Source organism: Melitaea cinxia, chromosome 4 (assembly GCF_905220565.1).
Source record: "Melitaea cinxia chromosome 4, ilMelCinx1.1, whole genome shotgun sequence".
In the NCBI taxonomy this organism is placed as follows: Eukaryota; Metazoa; Arthropoda; class Insecta; order Lepidoptera; family Nymphalidae; genus Melitaea; species Melitaea cinxia.
Window position 1 is genome coordinate 10,313,840 of NC_059397.1, and position 16,001 is coordinate 10,329,840.

At 32.5% G+C, this 16,001-nt stretch overlaps 1 protein-coding gene and 1 long non-coding RNA gene across 4 annotated transcripts in view; one reads left to right on the plus strand and one right to left on the minus strand.

Annotated features, from left to right (window-relative positions):
* The window catches only part of LOC123669872 (paired mesoderm homeobox protein 2B-like), a 46,300-nt gene extending 33,220 nt beyond the window's left edge, over positions 1–13,080 (plus strand). Inside the window, exons 3-4 of one of the 3 annotated variants that reach the window (XM_045603397.1) lie at positions 8,731–8,938; positions 12,726–13,080. In XM_045603397.1, the coding sequence (XP_045459353.1) occupies positions 8,731–8,938; positions 12,726–12,928 (411 nt within the window). In that variant the 3' untranslated portion in view covers positions 12,929–13,080. Of the gene's footprint in view, positions 1–8,730; positions 8,939–12,101; positions 12,181–12,218; positions 12,348–12,725 lie in introns of those variants that run through there. The other 2 variants (XR_006745813.1, XR_006745814.1) reach the window with 2 other exon arrangements.
* Positions 8,658–9,167, minus strand: LOC123669873. Its single transcript, XR_006745815.1, has 2 exons — positions 9,017–9,167; positions 8,658–8,932 (listed from the first exon to the last, which is right to left on the minus strand). It is a non-coding gene; the product is annotated as an uncharacterized LOC123669873 (long non-coding RNA).
* Positions 13,081–16,001: the final 2,921 nt, after the last annotated feature.

The window sequence follows — 16,001 nt, forward strand, 5'->3', positions numbered from 1 at the left end:
AAATTTAGCAGAGTACATTTTTTACTAATTGGTAACAACGAAATAAAAAATTTAGGAGTAAATCTTAACCTTTAAAAGCGCTTAATGAGAAAAGCATGCAATTTATAAGTATTTCATGAATATAAAGTTTGACATAAAATTTTCAAATTATTTTAGAGTTGCTTAATTTCAATGAAATTAGTTAATAGCTTCTTTATTTTTTATTATATTTAATAGTTATACTTGTTTATTTCAGGCGTTAATACAGTTTTACGACGATATTCCGGAAACAATTATTTAGAGTATTATTTAGACTAGAGTATATATATATAAATATAAATAGTTATTCTAAATTTAATATGTCTTTACATATTTCCTGAAATATGTATTAAATCTAGAAAAAAACCTTACGTAGTAGTAATAGGAAGTAAGCATGTATTTATTAATTACAGTGAAAAAGCAAACATTATTTAACAAGCGGAATTGTTTGTAAATGATCTTGTCCACTAATGAATGTCTACAACTCTACATCGTTATGATTTATTTTAATGACAGAGCCTCGCCAAAGGTCGGTAATGTATTCTATAAGCGGTACCGTAGTGTAATGGACATGAGTACTAATTTGTCATAGTAGTCATGTGGAAGGTGCAAAGGTGGATGTGTCAGATTCGTTATGATATAACGAATAGACTGCATGCACAAGTTAGGGATGTCATTTTATGAACTAAATTACATTTCTCAGTTTTTCTATTTTCGTAAAGTAACAGTTAAGGAACTATTATTAAATAAATAAATAATATATAATCAAAATGTAGACATTTTGACTATCTGTATTTCGTAGTTTTCGTTTAGCTAATATTTTCAATTAGAAAGGCAGAATTGTAGACTAACTTTAAATGAATAATTTCGTTGCTGATAATTAATTATTAAAATACAATTTTTTTTGTTAATAGCTGGAAGAAAAATAAATTAAATACCTATTTATCGAACCACTATGGTGTGTATGTAAAATCAATCATATTTATGGGTATAATATGCCGTCCGTAGTCGACCCTATTTCCAGTGAAGCAGTTGTGAACTGATTTGACGTACGACAAGTCACAGGCTTGGTGCTAGTACTAAATCTTCAATTTCAATGTCATGCTTCCTACATGTCTTGGCAGTTTAAATATTTATAAATGAGTTATAAATTTGTAAAGTTTAGATATTTCTAATCGAAATTTTGGTACTAGTAACTAAATAATTTCGATTAATTAATGTGTTTTAAATGTTTCAAATCTATTATTTAGCACGCATAAAAAGTTTCCTTAAAAAATAATCTACTAAAGTTAGCTTCTGAGAAAAAAATACGCTTCAGCCTGTAATATCCCACTACTGGGCATAGGTCTCATACCCCATGAGCTTAATCCACCACGCTGCTCCAATGCGGGTTGACGGATATATTTCCTGCTATGAGTCTCGATCGCTATCAGGTGTACATGATAACAACCGGGACCGACGACGACTTAACGTGCTCTCCGAGCCATGGTAGGGAGACCCATAAAGACTGCACAAACACCCAGACCACGGCAAACACCTGTATGGCAAATACAAATGTTTGTCATGTGCGGGAATCGAGCCTGCAACCGCCAGCGCAAAAGGTACAATCCATGGCTGTGACCGTTGCGTCAACGCGGCGTCAACGAAAAAAAAATGAGGCGGTGAAATTTTTATTTTTATAAATTCTATATATACTAGTTGACCCCGCAAAACGTTGTTTTGCCATATATGTTATTAACCTCCTAAATCCTCCCCCCCCCTCTATAGCTTAGGGGTATAAAAAATAGATATTGGCCGATTCTCAGACCTACCCAATATGCATACAAAATCCTCCGTTTCGGAGGAGTCTGGTAGCTAGCATTGTGACACGAGAATTTTATATAATATAAGATAATTATTTTGCACACAAACCGTTGTCTTTTACTTCTATTTTTAAAAGTTTTTGAAGTGTTTTTTATTATTGTTTGAAATATAACACTTTTGATTTTTATATTTGCAGAAGTAGTTAGTAATAAGAAATAATAAACGCAGATAATTTAATGTCTGTTTCTGACAAAATATATGTTTTCATGTCAAAACTATTAAATATATTGCGTATAAACATAAATCTAACATTTTTGTAACTCTACTCAAGATTTATGTATGTAGTTTCAACAACAATTTTACTGACTATAGTATTAATATAGTATTAGCTTGATTGATTGATTTAGACTATAGTGTCTCACTGCAGGGTGGTGGGGCTTAATCAACCGCCCTGGGGTCACGTGGTTAACGGATAGTTTTTTAGCTCGAATGCTGTCAGATTTCTACCCCTACGTGCTCTCCGAAGCGCGGCGGGGAGACCCACAAGGAAATACAGAATAGGAATATTAATTCGAACGGTTCAAAACAAAATTAAAAATTAATTTATTCGAGTACGCCTCAAAAGCGCTTTGGAATGGTCATTTCATATATTAAAATAATATTTGTTTTTAAAGATGCTTCATTGTAACTAATAATCAGTGATCATCCAGTAGTGGAAATTCGACCAATAAACAAAAGAGCGCTACTCTTGCGCGTGTGTGTCGAATACATGGTAGTGTATGTAATTTTTTTTATTGATTTTATATATTTTTATGCGTACTTAAAAAAACATATTAGCATTCTGCACTTCTTCTCTGTATAAACTATAAGTGTGCGAAATTTCGTACTTCTCTGTCCGCGCAATTGTCGTAAAAAGGGGTACATAGTTTTTCCTTCACGTATTAATATATCTAGATTGAAACCATTTGTTTTTTATTCGGGATGTAGATTGAAGAATCGAGAAGACACTCCGCTGTTACTCTTTTGAAAAACAGTTGTTGCTATAATTATTAAGCGAGTGTCAGAATAGTTAGATTGCTTATTTGTTTTTTTTTTTCTATTATAGTAGCATTTTAATTTGTATACGTTTTAGAAGTCTCAATATAATTCCTAAAAGACAGTAGTAATCTTCCGACACATTTTATAATAGTATAATATATGACTTTCATCATACAGACATGAAGAGTAGTGTCCATATTTAGTTTCACGAATTTATTTGTGACGTTAGTGTAGGCGTCTGAGAAAACTGTCCACGTGTGCTGAGCAATATGAAGATCACAGAAATATCTGATGAAAAATATCACGACATCGCCAAGTTTAAACATAGTGACGAATTGCTACTGAAACCAATAAAACACTGCGAATTGTTTCTAGAGAACTAAAGTTCATTAACGTCGGTTGTTATCAGTGCCAGGGAAAATGTTTACGTAGACATCTACGTTAAATTTTTCCTACGTAGGCGTTTAATGTACCTATTACTGCTAAAACATGAAAGAATAACCAAATAAATCCTAGATTTACTTACATTGATAAATACTTAATGATATGACACGTGATTTAATAAGCTTTTGGACAATGAATTAATATAAATATTTACATAAATATTAAGACAGAAATTATACTAGTCATGAAGAGTATTTTCTTAAACATAATGAATTACCTAGGATACACAATACTGCTGTATAATAAATAAAATTATAATGAAGTGATAAATTTATATTTATTACTTTATTAAATATATTCTTTTCTTGAGTTGTCGTTATGGAAAAGGAATTTTCAAACCGCATCGGTGACTTGTTCTTAAGACGATCTTCTGACTCAACATATAGGTACCTAATCAGATGAAATTCTCGACCGATGACGAAGAGTGCAAAACGAAAAATGATAATATCTCATAGGAACTAAACGGTAAAAACTGAGCAGAATATCTACAAATGAACGAAGAAGCACATAAATGAACAAGAAAATAAAATTTAAAATGTGAAAGGTTTCTATATCTGATAAACTAATTTGCTTATCATAGCTCACTTCATATTGCTAATTTGCGATATATATGTATAACACTACAAATTTATCACGTAATCACTAAACATTATGTTATTTAGACGTAACTATTCGCTAATAACCTGGTTACTGTTCAACGAAATTCCAAAAACATAAAAGCGAGCAAACATCATCAACGAGGACTGCGATGAACAAACAGAGCGTGCGTATGATTGTCGAACGACTCGCGTGCCACGATTTTTTTACTGTTACATCGTCCAATCAGTGCCAGTGGCAGTTGCAATTATCTCTCGCACCAAATCGAATTACGATCAATTCGGATTTGCGCGCATTCGTACGAATATAAAACGGTTTGCGTTAAAATTTGGCGCTCAATGCATGGGATGCGTTCCCATTAGTCGAGTCGGACGCTAACTTTGTTTATTCATTCTGACCTGCGTTTTCTGGCGCCAATATTATCTATGAACATCTTATGTATTCGATAGTCGATGCTTTACATTGTTGACCTTAGTTTTGTTATTTTCCTTAGCTACACCATCATGCCTCCCCCCCTCCCCTAGGAGGTTTCGGGGGAGATAAATCCATCTAGCTAGGATTCATTTTTGGAAAATGTCGTTTTATCACTGTTTTTAGGGAGTGAAAAAATATCGTTAGAATACGAAGGTAAATTTCGCAACTGTTAATAAAGTTGTTACAGCTCGGCGGGAAATTGGCCGGTCAGGATCAACCGAGAAGATCATGGTTCAAATCCCCATGTCCCTGAACTTGTAGTTTTTCCTTTTTTTTCTAATTGCACTCGTTATTTTTTATTTAAATAGGCAGTTCTTATTTTTTATTATTATGTCGGTAAAATCGAAAAATATAATTCATATTTTATCATTATTATTTTTTATTTTTTTTTATTTTTGATTTTTTATATTTATTTATATTTTTCATTATTGTCGTAAAAAAAATTATTCATGTTTTATAAATATGTAATTCGTATTTAAATATGATTTCAAAAAAACACGATTTGTTTTGTGGAGCAATTACTCTCAATCTTGTAATTGTGTGATTTGTATCAATTTTTAATTTATCCCCATTTTTTATTTTTATTTAATACATTGCCTTTGTTACACATCGTGCTTTCATTATTAATAATTGTGTTTGCAGGTAAACGAAAAAAAAACCGACTTATTTACCCCGAAACTATAAAAAAACCGACTTTAATTATATCGACAAGTAATACAACTTAGGTATACGAAAAAATAGTCAAGAAATACGCATTATCAAAGATTACTTCAAACGTTGTAATCAGATCTCGATGAAATGTGACCACATGATAAACATCGGCTTTCGATTAAGTTAAAAATCATCAAAATCGGTACACCTAGTAAAAAGCTATGCGGCTTTTCGAGAGTTTCCCTCGATTTCTCTGAGATCCCATCATCAGATCCTGGTTTCCTTATCATGGTAACAAACTAAGGATATCTCCTTTCTAACGAAACAAGAATTATCAAAAACTTTTCATAAACGACGAAGTTATCTCCGAACATACATTATATCTAATATATAAAATTCTCGTGTCGTGGTGTTTGTAGTTAAACTCCTCCGAAACGGCTTGACCGATTCTCATGAAATTTTGTGAGCATATCGGGTAGGTCTGAGAATCGAACAACATTTATTTTTCATACTCCTTAGATTATAAGGGGGGGGGGGTTAAGTGGTTTAATAAAATATTATGAAATTTTGTGTGCATATCGGGTAGGTTTGAGAATCGGCCAACATCTATTTTTCATTCCCCTAGGTTATAAGGGGGAGGGGGATTGAGAAGCTCAATGAAATATATGGCAAAACAACGTTTGCGGTGTCAGTTAGTTTATATATATATATATACCTCCTCCTTTTTTGAAGTCGGTTAAAAAAGACTTCATCCGAACCGGCACCGAATCATTTTAACTCTCTCCTCTACTAATCCTTCACGATTTACTAAAAATACCGAGCTGAGCTCGGTCATCCAGGTAATATTTTATTAAATATTTAAAGGCAGGTAATAAAAGGCAGAAAATAAACTAACTGACCCCGGAAACGTTGTTTGGCCATATATGTTATTAACCCCCTTAATCCCCCCCTTATAACTTAGGGGTGTGAAAAATAAATGTCGATCTTAGACCTACCCGATATGCACACAACATTTTATAAAAATCGGTCCAGCTTTTTCGGAGGAGTATGGTAACTAACATTGTGACACTAGAATTTTATATTTAAGATATTTATGGCCATTATTGAATCTGCTGTAACCCGACTACAAAGAAAGCAAAAATGAGTGTCGTCTTTTTATTATTGCAGTGTTATTACTCTTTTTAAAAGGCAAATTTTGATTAATATACCTCAACATTCAAGATTTCATATGTTTAATTATGTTCATTACTTTTAGCTATGCTTCAGGGACATTCGCAGGTTATTTGTGAAGTTTATATGTAAAAAAAAACAACTACTTTAAAAACTCTAGTCAAAGGCTGAAAATATTAATATAAAACTGTCCTTCTAATAAAAATATTCCAGCTAAGACGGGTTTTTCCCTGTCAACAATTGATTTAATTTAGATTAAAATGGTCTTAATTCATAGAAAACACGAATCAATGTCAAATGGCCGCGGGCTTAAATTATGGTTGATCTCTAACTTTTCGTTATATTAATTATTTTAATACGAGTATTCTTCTTTTGATTTTAATGAGAAAATGGTAGTAAGCTACATGTTTTATAAAAGATTCTGAGCAAAATATATTTTACACATCCGCTTGGAGTAACGTGGCGAATTAAGTTGAAATTTTACTCTTTTGTATATGTGAAGATAATTAAGGTGAAAAATGTTATGAAATGGAACCTAATACGAATAAATTAAACGCATTAGGCTTTTAACTTTATATTCTGGCAACCTAATGATAATACAAGTGACGGTTGGCGTTTTGCTCATGAAATATTTAAACTACTGTGAAAACCGCTGTGAAATGCTAACGAAGCAATTTTACTGAAGTTTTTTTTCTAGAAAAAGAAAGTTTTATTACGAAATATCGTAAATTACTGGATCTAATCCTTATTTCTAAAAATACTATCTACTTTAACTGATATTTATAATCATATATACGATCAATTTTGCAGGGCAAGTTGAAAGATCTTTTGTTAAAAGCTGTCACAAATAAAGTGAAGCTTTCAGTATTATAATATGATTTATCTAAGGATCCAAGTGGCATTTTGGAAAACAAAACCAATGATATGTTATTTTATTTTTATCAATCGCTGTATAATTATAAGAAAATCAAGACAATAGTAAGTCATTATGGAACACGAGATCGTATGTGGATAAAATATTACTATATCACAATAATTAATGTGTTCAGACATCGAACTGAGGTATCACTGAGGAGGGTAACTGAGGTAACTAGGGCATTAAGAAATTTCCTGCTCAAAATGTGGAACAGCCCGACTGGGGTAGTACACTCGACCTTACAGAAAATCACAGTAAAATAATAATTTTTTCAAGCAGTGTTGTGTTCCTGTTGGTAAAGTGACCAGAGCTTCTCGGGGGAATAGGTGATAGGGTCGGCACCGCGCTTGCGATACTTCTAGTGTTGCAGACGTCTATAAGTTACGGTAATCGCTTACCACTAGGTGAGCCGTACGCTTGTTTGCCGACCAAGTCATTTAAAAAAAACTGTTATATGTATTATCTAATAATCGATGTAATAAAATAACGTGAGTAAATGGAAATAAAAAAAGTAGGAGTAAATTTTTTTTGACACATAACTACAGATAGATATTATATAGATGAGTAAGGATCCGTTTCAGTACAAAAATTTTATACTTGAGAGTAAATAATGACTTAAGAATATTCTGGTTGCAACTGTTTTAATTTTGACCGGACGTTTCAACATATTGATGCTGAAAATATTTCCAATTGGATTGGCTACAAAAATGTGAAAACGTATAGAATTAACGTCACGTAGGCGCCACGTTGGCGCAACGGTCATAGCTATGGATTGTGCCTGTTGCGCTGGCGGTTGCGGGTTCGATTCCCGCACATGACAAACATTTGTATTGGCCATACAGGTGTTTGCCATGGTCTGGGTGTTTGTACAGTCCTTGTAGGTCTCCCCACCGTGCCTCGGAGAGCACGTTAAGCCGTCGGTCCCGGTTGTTATCATGTACACCTGATAGCGATCGTTACTCATAGTAGGGAATATATCCGCCAACCCGCATTGGAGCAGCGTGGTGGGTTAAGCTCTGATCCTTCTTCTACATGTGGAAAGAGGCCTATGCCCAGTACTGGGATATTACAGGCTGAAGCGTTATACGTATGAAGCTTTTTCTTAAATTAGTAACGTTTTTTGTGCCTATTTAGACAGGCGATCTGAAGGAGTAAACTCCAGTCGTGCGTCGGAGCTGACACTTTTTTAAATATATTCATACCCTTCGAACATAACATTTAGAATTATAGTTCATAATTACATACACTTACAAACTTTTATTTTAGTGTGTGTAATTAATTTATTATAAATACATCTTCATCATAGCATATTGTTGTGTTAAATGTTATTTATTTGAGTGAAAAAGCTTTATAGAATATTTGCATAATTTACGAAAGAAATATACTTTTTAAATATATTTGACCCACACTCGGCTGTCTGTTATTAAGGTAGGTAGCAACTTCAGGCCTTTCTTTTAGGTAAAAGCTAACTGTTATACATATTTTGAGCACTCGAGGCTGTAATCCTACCTATAAAGGGCTAGTCAAAAAAAAAATACCTCACAGCTTAGTATACCAGAATTCATCATTAAAAACATTAGTTTATTGGTAAAATAAATACAAAAATAATTAATTTCCAGGTATGGTTTCAAAATCGGCGAGCAAAGTTTAGAAAACAGGAGCGTTTAGCTCAGCAGAAGGCGGGTGAGGCTCCAGTGAAGGCGGAGGGCAAGCGCGACAAGCCCGGCTCGCCCGCGATCTCCCCGCACCCCGCGCCGCCTGCGCAGCCCGCGCACCACAGTCTGCCGCATCTCTCACCGCCTGATTTGAAACCTATCACCTCTGCAGGTACACACAGTAACATAAATATAAAGTAAATGCAGGTAATTTGGAATACAAATTTGTAATAAAATCATACCGACTTACCAAGTGTTAAGAGCAATAATGGTGAAAACTATATACAAAGAGTGAAACATATGAATATGCTTAAAAGTCGAGACACGAATTGATTTCTTACTGACTTGAAAAATTGAACGAACTGCCCTTTCAGTCGGGTAATACAATGACACGACACTGAAAACATGCCGCGTTTTATGTATGCCGCGCTTTATTCTTCGACTAGTATGTAGACTATCTAATATTTACGTTATTTAAAAGATGTCGCCATTAGAAAATTGAGTACTTCAGTGTTACAAATTACCAACAGTATTCTAAATTACCCGCACTTACTCTACTGTTTAATTTTTATCTGTAACTATTCGCACTGACATCGCTTTGGTATCGTGGTTGATGCATCGTGTGGGTCATCATAGATAATACACTTAAACTAGCTAGTGTGGGTGCTCACACACCGGTGATTGCGGGCTTGATTTCTGCTCGGGTATTCATCCTGAGCAGAAATCAATATTCTATGTGTATAAATAATTCTATTTGTACAAATCATTCTTATCGGTCTGGTTGTCCGTCCTTATAGGTCTTCCCACCGTGCCTCGCAGAGCACGTTAAGCAGTCGGTCCTAGTTGTTATCATAGATACCTAATAGGGACCGTTACTCATATTAGGGAACATATCTGCCAATCCGCAGTGGAGAACGTGGTGGATTAAACTCCGATCCTTCTCCTACATGGAGAAAGAGGCTTATGCCAAGCAGTGGTATGTTACAGGCTGAATATAACAATGTTATTCAGAAGAGATTTAATTTTTTCAACATAGCGTTAATCGTTTTTAAGGAGTTAACTCCAGTCGAGTGTCGCAGCAGACAAATAACCTCTTTTTATATAGATAAAAACAAAACCTTTCAATATTCTTTATTTACTCGACTGACTGAAGAGATTTTTAAAATTATTTCACCTAAAGAAATCCACGTTATCAGATACATTCTAACGTGAGAAAACGAAACACCTAAAACAGTGTTATACACGAGGGCGGGATTGCGGGTATATAAAAAAGTATACTTGTAAAATTAGTTATTCTCTTTATTGTAATTTTGTACCCAATTCTTTTGATTATATTTTTCTAAAAGCTTTATTTACTTTTTAAGTTTTGGTATTAATATAACTAAACTTATATCATGTATAATAAAGTTTGACGTACGACAACACTAACAATTTTACGTCTTAATTAATTACAAGGTTTCATCGGATTATTACAACTTATAAATATAAATTAGAATCAATTCTACGAATAACTTTGAATATTTACATTCGTTTATCGTCATGTAAGCATGATGTGTGTATTACGCAAATTCAAATTTATCATTTCACGTTAATATTACAAAGTTATTAAATACAACAATGTGTTAATTAATTAATAATCAAAAAAGTAACATATTTTTAAATAACAATGTAAAATCATATATTTTGAATTAAAACTATTAAAAACGTACCACAAAACATTTTTATGTGAATGTAAAATGAAACATAAGAAATGTTACATTTTTTTTATATTTAGAAATGACACTCCATGTAGGAATTTCTCAATCAGTTTTCTTATTCTAAAAACAGATGTAACCGATTGTTTAACTTTAACCCAAAAGGTATATTTTTTAAAATAATTTTGAAAGCTTTTGTTTGCTAGCAATTTTTTAATGATGAGCTAAGAAAAAAATCGTTTGGGGGTAACACTTCTGGTAAATTTAAAATTATTAACGAATTATTAACAATTACGACCTAAAGCTGCTTTCACATGTTAAAAAATGTTAACACCAAAACTATTTTTACAGGCAGTAAAACATAATTATTATCTCTACCTATAATTAACTATGACAGAAATAATTCTGCGATTGGGCGTGCATTATGAAAAAACTACAGGATATATTTAATATTTAACGAATGTTATTCCATATAAAAAGTTATATTTCCTGATGTTTTTCGTTATATGAATAACATGGTTAATATTATACATATAGCAAAGGACAAAGTTATGGAAATCGGCTAATATTTCGACAAACTGCTGTTGTAGGTATTAGTATAATTCCAATTTTTAATTTTTCTTTGCTGCGACGAGACTTAATCATAATTTATTAAAATTATTTTAAGAATAACACGGCAAAAAGAGAATTATAAAGATTTGAAATATTTATAAAAACAAAAAGTTTATGTGAGTATCTATTTTAGTTTCAATTTATATTTTTTTAAAAGTCGTATCATATTTTTAGACGTTATCTTTTTAAGAAATTTGAACATTGATCTGCTTGTATTAAAATCTCATGAGTCACGCATTCCACTAGATCGCAGCCCAATCGCACTATTTCAGCGAGGCGCGTGGGAGAACATAACAAGACTGATTTCAACAACAGAAATGTGTGTCCTCAAAATAGATGTTAAAATTAGTAGATGCATTGAAATGTAACCATCCAATAATACTATATTAAACAGTTTATTAATAGAAACAAACGAATCAGGTCAAGTTCGACGGGTTTATATTTTCGAAAGATTTTACTCCGATTTTCAAGGTAATGTGTATTTTCTAGTCGGTTGATAACGAAAATTGTTTAGTAGAAATGTTTAGTAATATATAGAATAGAATGGATAGGATGCATTAAAATATGTACACTTTTGAGATGAAATATTAAGTAATTTGATTACAAAAAAAAATGCTACGATTTTCCCACAAAATAGGTTAACAATAAGATTAAACAATTACAAACGTAGATAACGCAAAAAACTTTATCAGCGTTATTCAGGAAAATGTATGATAGCTCGTGAAACTTGTCTCTGATTTTTACTTGTGTACCAATAAATTTTACACTTGCTGAATTGTTTTGTATACTTAAAAGTTGAGCTCTTAGTTATTCATGTTCTAACGTTAGTATTGCTAGTTATAGAAGCTGAAATAATCATTGATTATCGTGGACACGGAGTGTTAAACAATAAGAACGTGTCGGTAGCTCGGTTCAGGTGTGTCGGAGTGCGTAGTGCGCAGCGCGGTAGTCCGGAGGGTGTATAATAGCTTGTGGCTGGATTAATCACATTAAGCCGCCACCACGCCGCACCATCCGTGCCAGATTTTCACTTCGGCTCATTTGCGTTAATTGTGCGCGCGATTGTCACTCAGGCTTGAATAAACAGCAGAGCGGCGGCAAGGATTAGGTGATTAGCGCTTAATTGCGTTACCACGATTATTTCATATCCGGCAGCGCACCTGCAGTCTGATTTCACATTCGGACAGATTTGATTGCAAAAGTTTTCACTGCCTTCATTGCAATTAGGAACCTCTTCTACATGATACGATTTTTCAATTTTATATTGTACCTCACGTTAGTGCGTCTAACATTTAAGTCTTATATTTCATATTTGTTAAATTTATAAACGAAATTCCACGTAAACAAAATCTGTTAGTTTACGTCGTCTTTTGTTATTGTTGTACAATTTTTACTATACCTTTTTAATGCTATATTTTATTATATTATCTAATTGGTCATTGTTTAATTTAACGTACGCCAATAATTTTAAACAACTTTACTTTTTAGTTCCCACTACCCTAGTAGGGTAACCAATTTGAATTTTAGATCTCTAGTTGTATTATATATCGTAACCATATATTAATTGAAATTATTCACATTCGAAGTTTTACTAAATAATTAATTAGGTTTGTATGTTATATAAATACGGTAAAATTTTGCTTATTTTTACAGCTAACAAATTATGTGAGGAGCTAAACGGAGTCGGCGGTGGTTCTGAGCCTCCAGTCAGTGGAGTAGGGAGTGGCAAGTGGACGGGTGGTTGCGGACTCCTGCGCCAGCCATCAGGCTTCCCATTACTAGGGGTTGCGCCGCCCAACTACTTACTGTCTGACCACCTCGGCACACTCGCCAAAACAAACAACCATCTTTTCTAATGGTCACAAATTTTCAACAACCTACCTGCCCAAGCGTACAATGTGCAGCAGTTTGAATAAGTCCGATGTCGCAGCAACGTGTACGGGTAACGGGTGTAACGCGAGCTGTGCGAACAAGAGAGTAAATTAGTGTAGTTGAAAGTCTACACTAAGAACTAGGGATGTGTGACATTTGGGTGGATTTTTTCGTGTAGTGTTTAATGACTTATTAAAAGTGAAATAATATTCCAAGTGCCAAACAGTGGTGTCCATTAAATGTAGGTGAAACGCAATATTAAACTTTACAAGGATTTAGATGAAGTATTGAGCGTAACGGACGTGTTCTTATCTACATTAAATGCATGTAATTTAGTTGTAACAAACCTTGTCTTGTCTGGTCTACGCTATCTTTAAGCGTTTAGTTAAAACTATTTCATTTGATAATTGTCAATTTTAAACTGAAATAAAGGTATCATTCTGTGGCTAGCGAATATTATTTATGTAAATACGAATAGACTTGTATACGCTAACTTATTTCTCTATCATAAGTGAAAACTGTTTGAATTCTAAATCTTATAAGTAAGCCACTAACAATAAGACATTCCTGATACGAGCGAGCGACTGCGTTGTGATAAGAAATAGTATAGGTTTAACAGTAATCTAGTCAAATTAAAGTCATAGCCAATTTGATTCAATTGAGATTGTGTTATTATAAATTATTTAATTTATCAGAGATTTATTTATAGTTCATAGTAGGCTATATTTTATGACGTTGTTCCCGTATCTTTCAATATTGAAATTGTAGGTGAACGATGTTGTAAATATGTATGTAAAATTGTTGTACATATGTATTATGCATTGTAGTGTTGTACCCTGAATGTATGTAACGACGACGACTAAGTGGAGGGTGTTTTTAATAAAGAAATTAATAAATCGACGTATTTTTATTATATTTCTCGTAGGTGATTAAAATATAAATAATGATTAGTTTACTTATATCACTGTTTGAGAGAAATATTGAGCTTCTTATTTTCATTAAAGTATATTAATTTAATATTCAACTTACATAAACAAATTAATAGTAAAATATCGTAACAAGTAGGTACATTGTGAATATTAATAAGTTAAGACACTATTATTATTATTGTTCAACCATTTATTTAATAAGCTGTCATTCTTCAATGAGTGATAGTAGTTATTGTAAGTAGGTACTAATAATTATAAGTTTTATTAATATACTATACAGTCAAGTATACCAATATTATAAAATACTATTGTCCAATTAGTAAAGTAAGTGATTTATGTAGAGGTATGTGTCTGTGTATCTTAATACAGAATAGTGAATGAATTTTATTAAAAAGTAGCTGACCGGGCGAAATTCGTACCACCATATATTTTTAAATTAATGAACTAAGATTGTCTACCAGAACTTTGCTTAGTTAAAAAAAAACAATGCCTATCACAAATATTCTATTTCGTTCATTACCAAAAATTAAAACTTGATGGCATGTATAATAATTACTACAATCTTGCATTTACATTTTAATTCACAATATGTATTTTTTGAAAAATTTGATAGAGTTTTCAGAACAACTGTGATGGGTAGAAGAAAAAAATACTAGGGACCTAAATCCAGTCCTCCCAAATATATCGAACAATAAACTTATTGAGAATGTTAGTATTAACATCCAGGAAAGTAATCTGTGAGGAACGTTTGGTATACATAAAAGCTGAGTATGTAGTTGAGTTAAGAAGCTACTTTAATAGCAGATTATTTTTATAGATGCTTATAATAAAAATATTCATAGTTGATTTATGTTATACGCGCACATATTTAGAAGTTACCAGACACTACCGAAATGGCCTCTTCGTAATACCATTACGCGATGTAACGCTATAAAACAATTTAGAGAATTTACCAAACTTTATTAATAGAAACACTTAAAACTAAATTGATTCAATCAACAACTACATTTTTCTATTTTTCTTTTATTTTATTACGCTTTAAAATTATTTATAAATACGTATGATGAAACATTCACGACAGAAACAATTCGTTTACATAAATATTAGACTAATTGATAAAACACAGTTTTTTGTTTAAATGAGTAACTGCGGAGTTTCTTGCCGATTCTTCTCTGCAGAATCTATTCCTAATCGGTGGTTGTTTCAATTTTAGCTATATTTAATTTGAAGTAATATAATTTTAATATGTAAAAGCTTCAAAATTGCTTCACTAGAGTGAATACTAGGACCTGTGCGCGGCTCGAACACGACGACTGCAGGAGTATTGCAAGCTCGTTGTCGACTCTAGGGACGACCCTCTCCTGAATCTCTGGCTACCTTACTCATGATAGGAACACAATACTTTATACTACATAAGAGCAATATTATTTGGTAATGGTCCATTGTAACGTTTGATGTATTTCTTCAATCTTTTACAGCAGAGGTTCCCAAACTATTTTGTATCGTAGACCCCTCGCCATGTTTTTCGGTTTTGGGTAGTACTTACCTGACATTGACTTAAAGTAAAAACATATGTTAAGTTTTATAAATTTACTAATAAAAATTAAATTAAAACTACTAAAAATAAATTTTGTAATTTTGTATCTGTCATATAATACAAAATTATACGTTTCATACCATAAAGTCGGATTAAATTTTCTTATTATCTTGATGTTGCAATTTTCAATTAAATATATATTTTTAAAATAATTAAAAATAGTCAGTTAAGACTTTTTTAGGCAGCCCATTTTTAATATTTTATATAATATACTTAATTTATTATCAAGTATGTTTCATTCTATTATTATCAGCTCGGTGAAGATCGACTTAGATCCGGATCTTCTACTATTAAGGGAAACACTAAAACATATAGTCCACCACTTTGCTTCACTAATGGTTGGTGGATAGTTTCCCTACTATAAAAGAGATCTTTATTATGTGTCTAAGATTTCTCTCCGAAGCATGTTTGGTAGAGTCACTACGAAACACTCTTATTAATCAGACAAGAAATTAATATTAATTTGTATAAACATTTGCCTCAACCAGGAAGCAAACACGCGATTGTTAATAATAGTGACTACACTACTAA